Here is a 12022-nt window from a genome sequence, read left to right on the forward strand (position 1 = left end):
CGGGCGCTCCCATCGATTCTGGGTGGCGCCCCCCCTCTAGAGACCTTGAAATTACTGCTCACCGATCATGACCTTACCGCCCGACCAAAAATAAATACAACAGTTGTTCACCTACTAAGGAAGGAAAAAATTCAGCATGCCTAATTGTATCAAGACTGTTTACTCCTAGAAAGAAAAAACAGTATCCTACAGACGCAGTCACATCCTTAACCTAAACATTTTTACTTTTCTACAAAGGGAAAAAGGGCCTAACTCAGCAAAACTTTATTACAAAACAAACATTGCCATAAGGGGCTGGTGGGTGGGTCAAAATTGCTGCTTGTTCCGTCGAGGGCTCACGAGCAACGAGTGGGTGCAGCCTTCAGAGCACCGGAACAAGAGGACGCTTCTTCGGATTCCCGCTCTATTTATTCTTCTGCGGGAGGGCGTGTACCCTCCTCCGGTACGCCTACTGGGTGCGGTCATCGGTGTAGGTGTCTAGGACAACCCCTCCTGGGCGGGAAAAGGCGCGCCCCGGCTACGCCGCTTCGGGCATACCAGCCGAGACACGCCCCCCGCCCAAAATGGTTTCCCGGGAGGATCGGGACACCCAACCATACCATACGTTCGGGGGGACCGAGTGGTCGCCCCTTTCCACAAAGTCAGTTCTAAGTATAAAGAATATGCTTCTTCCTAGTGGGAGATAACAGGAGCGAAACTCGCCACTGTAAGGGCGCCTAGTGGAAAAAGGGTGCATAGTACTTGAAACTGTGAGAGGTGAATATGTTGTTTGTGAATTAGAACACTGGTGGCCTTTATGACAAGATTCTAATTTAGGAACATATACAAGTTTTTTTCATGTTACTCCAGGCCTCATGCTTTTTAGGAAGACGAAGATGGCTGGCTTTGCTCCCATTTGGTTGCGTCATTTGAACTTGGATGCCAAACAAAATAAACTGTTTTGCCCTGGTGTAGTTGAACCCAGTAGGTGACTCTAGAGGATTTAACATTCTCAAAGCAGTTGGTAAGCTTGTTGAGCTGTGTAACATAAAATAAAAATTCCTAACAAAGGTGTATAGTCCACTTTGATCCAGAAATGGATTAAATGTAAAAGGCTGTACCTTCAAATGATTAAAGGCACTGTGGGTGTTTACAGGGACATGTTAATCCTGATTACAAAGATGCAAGCAACTCAGTTTGCATTATTAGGATTGAGTATTCCATAGCTTGAATCTGTGAGAAATGTAGAATGGAATACAAATTGTTCTGGCTGTTTCCACTATTATGCTTGTGGATAAAGTTTATAGTGAGTACAAACTAGTAAAGGATAGTAATGTCTATTATGAAACGCACATCTTAGTCATTCCATGCACACACCGCAACCAAAAGCTACATTTCCAAGACATATGTCCTCCATGGAGAGTATGCCTGATAGCGTGTACAAACATTCTGTGTGTTGCAGCCTCTTATTGGCCCTTTTTGATGTGCTACGCCTGCAGTATCCCACCGTTCCTGTTACCTGCCTGCCTGGATAATGGGGTAATTTCAGAGCAGACGTTGTGCACTAGTACAGAGAACATTGAGTAGGTCTATTTTCATCACATTCTAGTCACTCTATCAAAGTTTACCATTCCATGTGTGTTTTTCCAGTGGTAAAACATATGTGCTGCCGCACATACAGTGGGCTGTCCCAAAGTTGATCCGTTTCTCTGCCCTCTGTATGGTGGCTCATCTACATGCAGTGCCCATAAATTATGGATTGTACACTTTTTATATTGCGTACTTGTCATACTGAGCGCACAACCCATCTCCAGGAGATTTGGCAGAAACCCTTTCCACATGTTTACAGAACTCAGGTTCCACGTAAGTTTTCTTTTCCATAATCCCCATACCCCTGTTCTCAGCATTTTTGTATCCTAAAAAAGCTAGAATATTTTTTTAACTGAATATTCCTAACCTTAGTTGGCCATCACTACTGCCTGGTTCTTCCCATCACAGTGTCCACACACCTTTAACTAAGATGACATTGGACAGTGGCATAGAAATTCCCCCCCACTCTAGTGTTAAAAGTATATGTAGCTGCCACTGAGGAAATTTGAAGTCCTGCCAGTCCTACCGAAATCGGCTGTAACTGTTTACCAAGGTTTGCAGTGAGTGAAGAAGACCTGTTCTACATTCTCAGGTCTTTCAGTTTGCTGTGAAAGATTCACTGATATTGAAAATGCCGACTAAAGAATTAATGACCACTGCACAAAAGAAGAAGCGAAAACACAGGCAAGTGCTTTATGGTGCATACTTTATTTGGGGAAAGTGGTGAATGTTGCAGCTAATTGTTTTACGGGTCTGAAGTAATGATAAAACTGTTCCCACTGCCCTTTCCTTGGAAATCTCCCTGTGGTAATTGGAATACTTGTGTCTTTGCACCAACTGTAAGTCCTTTTTTTAGGTCTCGGCTAAAAGACGCGCGTAAGCGCGTCTCCGCCGAGATCTTATGTCAGGGACGATGCTTCCCAGGAGACAGGGTCTGTCGCGCGCTTTGCCTCTCTGGAGGCGATTTCCGCTGGCCACGCGCTCGCGAACGCGCTCAGCTGCTGTCTCCTGGGAAGCAGCTACACCACACGCGCATGCGCAGAAACAGCGACAGACACACACGAGCGCTCATGCACGCACGCACCCACACATACAGCGAACCCAGCGTCGCATGCATACACACACACACACACGTGCACCGAGCATCCCCCCCCACCCCTCCGTTGTCGCACCCCTTCCCTCCGCCGTCGCACCCCGCCCCCCACCCCTCCGCCGTCGCGCACACACACACGCAGACATACAGGCATTCTCTCCCCCCCCCCCCCCCCGCTCCGCTCACCGGTCAAAGGCCCTCCGGACACGCAGACATACAGGCATTCTCTCTCCCCCCCCCCCCCCCCCCGCCCCCCCGCTCCGCTCACCGGTCAAAGGCCCTCCGACCGCGGGGCTCTCCCTCGGTGCTCCTCCAGGCACTCCGTGGGCGCGGGCTTCACAAAACGGAAGTCCCGCCCCACGATAGGTTTCGTTTTCTCAGTCCCGCCCCACGTTAGGTTTTTTATAAGACAGTATTGTTGTCATTAATAATTGAATCTCTTGATCGTCATCAGCATATGCAGAGCAGGCACATTTCACTCAAGCCTTTATCATGGCTGTATGTATTGTGAGGTAGGAAATTACAATTCTACTTTTAGTAGCGGCGTATTCAATAAGTAAATAATAGTGGGTAATAAAGTAAATCGTGTCACTACCTGTACAATGTGTCAAGTGCGGCTGCTGCAGAGCAGTTAGCAAACCTCCTATTTCCCTTTTTGGCTGCTATAGGGCTAAGCCTCAAATACCCCTTCGGGCGGCAATCCACATGCTTGTGCCAAAGACATTATGAAACATACCAACTGCGACCAATTGCAGCTGTTATTAGAGATTGCCCTTCACTAAGTTCCACCTTGCTGTAAAGAGTAATGCTTGGAAGTTGATCTAGGTCAGCAAGAGGCAGAATTCTGATTTAATATTATTCCCCTTCCCTTTTTAAAGCACACCTGGGCACAGGAGCCCACCCCAAAGCCACATATGAGCACACAGCCGCCCACTGCAAACCAACACCGGTGCACAGCAGCACACTAAGCTAGTCGTCTCCTTCTCCCTTGAAAAAGGACAAGAAGATAAAATGTCCGCCAGCACACATGATGCTCCCATGGGATGCAGGCACGCGTCCTCAGAAGCCCCACAGTCCACCAGAACAACATGTCTTGTGCAATCCTCATCTGCAGAACTGCGAGGGCAGAATGTGCTGGTGGCTGCCCCCTGTCAGAGTGGTAATGCAGAGTAGTGAGTGCAGAGTAGTGAGTGCAGAGTAGTGAGTGCAGAGTAGTGAGTGCAGAGTGCAGAGTAGTGAGTGCAGAGTGCAGAGTAGTGAGTGCAGAGTAGTGAGTGCAGAGTAGTGAGTGCAGAGTAGTGAGTGCAGAGTAGTGAGTGCAGAGTGCAGAGTAGTGAGTGCAGAGTGCAGAGTAGTGAGTGCAGAGTGCAGACTAGTGAGTGCAGAGTAGTGAGTGCAGAGTAGTGAGTGCAGAGTAGTGAGTGCAGAGTAGTGAGTGCAGAGTAGTGAGTGTGCAGAGTAGTGAGTGTGCAGAGCAGTGAGTGCAGGTGCAGAGCGGTGTGTATTGGCAATGTAAATGACAATGCCATTTATTTATGATTTAAAGAAAAAAAAGAAATGTCATGAGTAGTGAGTGCAGAGTAGTGAGTGCAGAGTGCAGAGTAGTGAGTGCAGAGTGCAGAGTAGTGAGTGCAGAGTGCAGAGTAGTGAGTGCAGAGTAGTGAGTGCAGAGTAGTGAGTGCAGAGTAGTGAGTGCAGAGTAGTGAGTGCAGAGTAGTGAGTGCAGAGTAGTGAGTGCAGAGTAGTGAGTGCAGAGTAGTGAGTGCAGAGTAGTGAGTGCAGAGTAGTGAGTTCAGAGTAGTGAGTGCAGAGTGTAAGTGTGAGTGCAGAGTGCAGAGTAGTGAGTGCAGAGTAGTGAGTGCAGAGTGTGAGTAGTGAGTGCAGAGTGTGAGTAGTGAGTGCAGAGTGTGAGTAGTGAGTGCAGAGTGTGAGTAGTGAGTGCAGAGTAGTGAGTGCAGAGTGCAGAGTAGTGAGTGCAGAGTAGTGAGTGCAGAGTAGTGAGTGCAGAGTAGTGAGTGCAGAGTAGTGAGTGCAGAGTAGTGAGTGCAGAGTAGTGAGTGCAGAGTAGTGAGTGCAGAGTAGTGAGTGCAGAGTGCAGAGTAGTGAGTGCAGAGTGCAGAGTAGTGAGTGCAGAGTTCAGAGTAGTGAGTGCAGAGTGCAAAGTAGTGAGTGCAGAGTAGTGAGTGCAGAGTAGTGAGTGCAGAGTGCAGAGTAGTGAGTGCAGAGTAGTGAGTGCAGAGTAGTGAGTGCAGAGTAGTGAGTGCAGAGTAGTGAGTGCAGAGTAGTGAGTGCAGAGTAGTGAGTGCAGAGTAGTGAGTGTGCAGAGTAGTGAGTGTGCAGAGTAGTGAGTGCAGAGTAGTGAGTGCAGAGTAGTGAGTGCAGAGTAGTGAGTGTGCAGAGTAGTGAGTGTGCAGAGTAGTGAGTGTGCAGAGTAGTGAGTGTGCAGAGTAGTGAGTGTGCAGAGTAGTGAGTGTGCAGAGTAGTGAGTGTGCAGAGCAGTGAGTGCAGGTGCAGAGTGGTGTGTATTGGCAATGTAAATGACAATGCCATTTATTTATGATTTAAAGAAAAAAAAGAAATGTCATGAGCAATGCCAATTGCTCTACCTTTAATGATGCCGAGACCATTGCATTGCAAATGCTTGTTATTATATACCTTTTTTTAGAGGATGGAGATGCATAGCAGATGACATCATTGTCACAGCTGTGCACATAACAGAATATCTGTAGAAGTTGTGGTCCCCACTCTTTGTAGCAAACTTTGTTTTCTTGGACATGGTGCAGTTTGTGGTCTCTTAAGGTGGAATAGGATTGTCGCCTGTGAGAGCGGTTGAATAGATACCAAGATTGCAAGAGTCAAACTTACCTCTATCATTTATTATTTATTCTCTTCTTTACCTGGGACATTCTCAGCACAGTGATACCAAATACGTATATAGGAATATATAGAAAGCAAATAATTAATGTAGTCTCCTTGAAAGCAAGAAGCATTTCTGATTGCTAGTCCAACACTCTAAACTCGAGAGTGTTACAAAAGTCTCTCTTTAAAATATACATAGATTGCCTTTTACCTCCTAGAGCATGGATAGAATTGCTTAGTCAAATACATGTTCAATAAATTAGGTTCTTGTCTTTTTCCAAGGCTGTCCTCTTGATATTCATTTTTCTACATTAGGCTTTTTGCTTCCCATCGATGGTACTCTGTTACAGATTTCTTTAGAATTAGCTCATTTCAATGTTTGCTTGTATTTCAGATTGTGGGCTGCACACTGCCGGAAGATTCAGATGAAGAAAGGTGAGGAGTTTCCTTACTGTTTGACTCAACATAATCGTATATTAGACTTTTTGGAGGCTCTCTCGGTCTCTCGATACTGGTAGTGGAATGGAACCTTCCATCAATAGAATGTGGTTCCTTCATGTGAGGTGTCTGGTTTAGCAACACATTTAACTTTCTGGGTAACAATTGTGCTATAAAAATACCCACAGATACTGCTAGTGCATCCTTCTTATGTCCGCATGGATCCTTCTTCCCACATCTGCATTGATCCTTTTCCCTACCACTGAGTGCATCCCTTCCCTGAACTGCATGGGTCACCTTCATCCCCTCCTATGGCCAGAAAGATCTTTCCTCACCAACCGCAGGGATATCTTCCTCATAACCACATGAATCCTGCCTCATCCAACACAAATTCCAAGAAACTAATGAATCCTGTTCCCAAAAATGCACATGCCCATTTCCAAGGTGGTGACTTGTGGTTTTCAGAGGCTTCTCAAAAAAATAGTTCGCAAGATAGCAAATTATGTTTACTTTTAAAGGATATATATCATCTGTTTAACATGGTTTTCCTTTTATTTTAGACAATTCTGCCAATCAAGTGTACAACTACCAGCCGTGCTATCACCCCGATCACCAATGCGACAGCACTTGTCCTTGCATCATGACGCAAAATTTCTGTGAGAAGTTTTGTCAGTGTAACCCAGATTGTAAGTCAAACTTTAGAAATTGGTCATCCAACTGGAAAGTTCTATTCAATGACAGAATGCCATTCTACAAGATATGTCTGGTCATCTAATATTCTTTAATCCAACCCCATCTGAATGCATAGACCACAGTGTGCTGTGCTAAGCTATGCACATTGAAACTACTACATAATGTTCTTATTCGCTGTTGACATGAACTCTGACTAGCAAGCAGAGTACTGAGTATTTACTGAACATTGCACACTTATGTACAGTTGATTGTGTGACCCAGAACCATAACTCAAAAGGTGTAGCAGTCACATAAGTCCACCTGGGAAATAGTGTTGGGGGATTCAACACATGTGCAGTGCTTTATGAGTATGAAGTAATGCAGAGTGTATGCTGTTATGTAGGGGGTCTCATCACTATCTACTATAATGAACAGACTTGTGAAAATGCTTTTATTCATTACAGTTATGCCACAACAGTGAGAAATAAAACTTGCCTTTCATTACTGTGACATAACAAAGGCTACTTTCTGTTCTCAGCCATTGTACTAATGTATTGCTTTTGGATTTGGTGTGGATCTCTCGTTATAGCATATAATATTTTTTGATGGATACTTCTAACTGCAGGTTCCTTACCTTGTGAATACCCCAGGAGTCAGACTGGTTCAGGAAACTCATAAAGCAGCACTCTTGCATGTGGGTAGGTGGCACTGTGCATTGACTTTCTTCCACTCCAGAAGAGACAAACATAGAAGCACCACCCACCGCTCTGTTTGGATCCCTTGAAAGGAGCAGAAAGAAACAGAGTTCTGCTCCTTTTCTTCATTCCTTGTAGAGATTTTTCTCAACGTTATTTTGTTTCCTAAATTATTCTAGTGTGTAAAAGAACATATTACCTCCAGCTTTTAAACCTTGTAGGGACTGTAGCAACAGAGCCCCATGGGATGTGCCTCTCGTGTTTGGGTTCAGCACACAACTCCAAGGCCTGCTACAACTGTGTCCAGATGAATCCGAAACCCATATGGGAATGTGAAGTCAACTTTACAAAACACCGCAAGACTCCACACACATCCCGCTCTTCTTCTACGTTGAGGAAAGTGTGGACCAGCTCCCAAAGTTATTCCCAGGGTAGGTATTTATTACAGTTGTGAACTTTGGGTACATTGAAAAAGCAGAAGAAGTCCAAGCACGCCTGTGCCACTTCCCACCTTTCTTTATCTCCAGAGGAGACGTGAGGGCGCCACTGTGCCTTCAGGGCTAACTCCTGTTCTATTGAGAAACCAATTCCAACCATGTTCCAGATGCACCCTGAGTTTGCGTTTCCATCAATGACATTGCAGCAGATCAGCCTTTTAAAGAGGCTATGCTGTGCATCTTCGGAATGCTTCAGGCTCCCTCTTGTGTTCCTTCAGGCCCCATGGATCTGCAGAGGTTTCCAGTCTGGTTACTGTTGGCGAATTCATCCTCTGATCCAAGGGCAAAATCTGCGGCGTTCCCTTGAATGTCAAGGCTGGCACCAACGCCACAAGCACCAAGGAGGATCCACAACTTATCATGCTGTCCAACTTTGAGCTGATTTCATCTCGACTGAGGCCGTACTCCTATCCAGGCATGATGCAGCCAATACTCAATCCCTCTGACTCATACTCTATACCATTACCGTGCAGTTGCTCTCGGACATTGCACCAAACTTTTGGCTATAACCTGAATCATCTATAGGAGACTAATGTTGGGGTAAAAGGAATATTTTTTAACACCCTTTGATGAGGATAACTGTAGCCCTATGAGAGTCCATTGGACTGGATACCCCAACCAATACTAGGTTGGTTTCCCCTTCTGGAGACCAGCAACTGAGGAAAGTACATACTTTGCCACAGTAATTGGGAGAGATGCTGAAGTCCTAGACTTTCACTTCTTCACTTAGAGTTTGTGGTGCAGGCTTCTACAAGTAACAGTAAAGTGAACCCTAATGTCTTTCCAACTACTCGTCCAGACAGAGACTCTAAACATATGAAAATGTTTAGTAAGAGAATGTTTTTTGTCTGCCAGCCTTGCCCTGAGGTCAGTCAACTCCAGCTGCCTCTGGGGGCGCAACATCTATGCATTTTGGGACATCGTTAGGGAGATTTTACGGGTACTTCCAGAAGACTTGTGGGCATCCTTGGCTCATACCATTCAGGGTTGCTGAGATGTGGCTAATATTGTCTTGTGATTGTGCCTATTTGCAACAGATTGTCTAGTAAGTGAGGGGCTGGGCCGGACTGGCTATAGCGAACACCGGGCAATCCCCCAGTGCGCCGCACGGGTGGGGGCCAGTTTTGGGCCCCTGGGTGCCGTTTTTGTTACAGGGCCGTTTTTGCAGCATAGCTGCAAAATCGGCCCTGTACCATAAAGGGCCGAAAACCGGCCCCGGCAAAGATCTCGGCGGCACCTCCAACCACCGAGTGGGGAGGGGGGCCGGCCGAGCACTTTGCCTGGGCCGGTTGTGGTTCCCAGTCCGGCCCTGGTGAGGGGTGTGGCCAAGCAAGATGGCCAACTAGACTCTCCTTGCGGAGCTCCCGCTGGCCAAAAACTAAATCCTGTTCCACCGTACACAATCTGGCACCGTCTTTATCCCCCAATTGCCTGATCTGTTAAGGGGAGTGGTGTGGCTCCCCTGCTGATGGTAGACAGATCCTGGAGGGTAACTGATGGCTCATCTGGGGAGCACCGGCCAGATCTCGTGGGGCGAATGCTGCGTTGTGCTCCTGAGGGCTATGGGGCTGGCCTATCGGGACCGGGCTACCCTAGGCCAAAAATATGGACTCTGACAGAGCTGTGCGTCTGACTGGTGTGCACTTGTTGGCTATTATGGGGTGGGAGCCATGCTGGGACAAGGCTGTAATCCGGGGAGCTTGGAGGTCAGAGGTCGGGCCTTATTCCTGACAGAGGTGGCTTGGGCCCTCTAACACAACGAGCATACAAGAGACTGACCAGGATCGAACATCTAAAAGAAGGGGTGAGGCAGGGTGGCGGGACGGCCATGCGCCCTGGGTCGAGGCCCAGAATAACGGAGCTGGTGCGCTGCCTGGATAAAAGCCTGTGGGCCTAAAGTAGCAGTCACCGTTGCTCTTAAGAACTGCAGCCAGGCCGCGCGAAAAGTGGAGTGAAGCAGGCCTTGGTAGAAGGCGACACCAGTGCGACCCTTGGCCGATACTGAAGAGTGGGCATCTGTGGGTCGGCCAGCTGGTAGTCCCCAGGGGACAACAGAGAGGTGAAGGTTGGACTTAAAAGCCGTTCGGACTGAAAGCCGTAAGGGGTAGGGGCCGCAGGGCACGGATGACGATAAGGATTGTCCAGACCTCTATATGGCAGTGACAGCGGCCGCTACGGCCTACCTAGCTGCACACATTGTTTTGACTGTAACTGCTTCATTAGTAGGATACTAGACTGTGAGCCACCAAAAAGTTACACTAAGCCGAACATAATGAGTTTGCTTAAAGACGTGCTCCAGGGCCTAAGCTAGATTTATCTCTGAAGGGAGAGACACCCAGTAGCAAAGGTGTACTCCTGCTATACGCCAGCGCCCGGAACATACAGCCGCCTAGACTATTGCTTTGATTGAACAAACTGGCACAGGGCATTAGGTAGATTTCCTATTTCACCCACTACCTGTCAGACCATTCCCTACTCCTGATATTTTTAGGGAGGGGACAAAGTCGCCCAGCGGTCCCGCTTTGGTGACTCAAGGCAGAGGCACAAACAAATCCCCCATTCGAGGCTGATGTGAGAGAGGCACTCTTGCACTATTTTACTGAAAATTTCGGAAACGCAGGGAGTAGGGCCCTTGACTGGAATGCGATGAAGGTGGCCCTTAGAGTCATTTTTTCTTAAGAACTTGTATGGCGTCACAAGAAAGCTAGAGCAAGATCTGGGCTTCCCAGAGAAACGTCTGGTTGACTTGGAAATGCTTCCTACCCAGCCAGACAAACTCTGGGAATGGCAACAGTGCTGTAAAGAGCTGCTGTACAACTGGCAATGACGTGAGAAGCATATATACACGGCACACAGTCAGATACTGCACCCTGAAGGGGATAAAAAGGGAGCGATGCTGGCTTGCCTGGTTAAACAGAAAGAGTTACATGCCCGGTGTTGGCACTTAGAGTTGACGTGGGAGAACTAGTCAATACTCAACTGGCCATCAATGGCTTATTCTGGATCAATCAATCAATCAATCAATCTATTTGTAGAGCGTGCTATTTACCCGTGAGGGTCTCAAGGCGTTGGGGGGCGAGGGGGTGGAAGCTTCGCTACTGTTCGAAGAGCCAGGTCTTGAGGAGTCTTCTGAAGGCGAGTAGGTCTTCGGTCTGCCGTAGGTGGGTAGGAAGGGTGTTCCAGGCCTTGGCGGCGAGGTAGGAGAAGGATCTGCCGCCTGAGGTTGTTCGTTGGATGCGGGGGAAGGCAGCGAGGGCAAGGCTGGCAGAGCGGAGCTGGTGGCGAGGGGTGTGGAAGCTGAGTCTGCTGTTCAGGTAGGCTTGTCCGGCGTTGTGGAGGGCTTTGTGTGCGTGGGTGAGCAGCTTGAAGGTGATCCTCTTGTCGACGGGGAGCCAGTGTAGGTTTCTGAGGTGGGGGGTGATGTGGCTGCGGCGGGGGACGTTGATGATTAGTCGGGTGGAGGCATTTTGGATGCGCTGTAGTCATCGTAGGTGTTTGGCTGGGATTCCGGCGTAGAGTGCGTTGCCATGGATCCATCAAAGTAAAACATATGCAGCCCATGGGAATGCACTGAGTGATTGCGAGGCTACCTTTCTAGCTGAGATAGAGCTCCTGCATCTAACTGAAGAGGACCTGGTCTCAATAGATGAGCCCATTACTCGTGACGAGGTCCTCGCCGCAGTTGGAGAACTGTGAAAACACAGAGAAGTGATGTTCTCCCTGTGGAGTTTTATCAAAGATACACAGGCATGCTGGTGGAGAACTACTTGAGGGTTATCATGAGGCCCTCCAGAGGGGTGATTGTCCAAACCCAGCGTGAGGCCCTAATGGTGATGGTGCAGAAATGGGGCAAGAATCTAGTTGAAGCCTCGTTATAACGACTGCTCTCCCTTTTAAACGTTGATGTAAAAATCCTTAGCGGTATACTAGTGGCACGTTTACTACCTCATCTACCGGCCTTAATACATGCTGGCCATTGTGGATTTGTAACACAGAGGAGTACTATGTACAACCTCAAGCAACTGTAACATATTTACCATGCACGAATCTGAATGAAGATGCCTATGCCTTGGTATTTTCTAGATATCAAGCAAGCGTTTGATTCTGTGGATTGGGAATAACTTTGGCATACTCTGGAGAAAGTAGGACAAGGCCCCAGAAAAATAACCTGGCTCAAGCTACTATATGCAGACCCGGAG

At 47.7% G+C, this 12022-nt stretch overlaps 1 protein-coding gene across 1 annotated transcript in view; it reads left to right on the plus strand.

The window, feature by feature from the left end:
- Nucleotides 1-12022, plus strand: part of EZH1 (enhancer of zeste 1 polycomb repressive complex 2 subunit) — a 298197-nt gene that overhangs the window by 236619 nt on the left and 49556 nt on the right. Inside the window, exons 14-16 of the mRNA XM_086924094.1 lie at nucleotides 2162-2253; nucleotides 5916-5956; nucleotides 6520-6645. Of these exons, the coding sequence (XP_086780220.1) occupies nucleotides 2162-2253; nucleotides 5916-5956; nucleotides 6520-6645 (259 nt within the window). The remainder of the gene's footprint in view (nucleotides 1-2161; nucleotides 2254-5915; nucleotides 5957-6519; nucleotides 6646-12022) is intronic.

The sequence above is a fragment of the Lissotriton vulgaris genome, chromosome 5 (assembly GCF_964263255.1).
Source record: "Lissotriton vulgaris chromosome 5, aLisVul1.2, whole genome shotgun sequence".
In the NCBI taxonomy this organism is placed as follows: Eukaryota; Metazoa; Chordata; class Amphibia; order Caudata; family Salamandridae; genus Lissotriton; species Lissotriton vulgaris.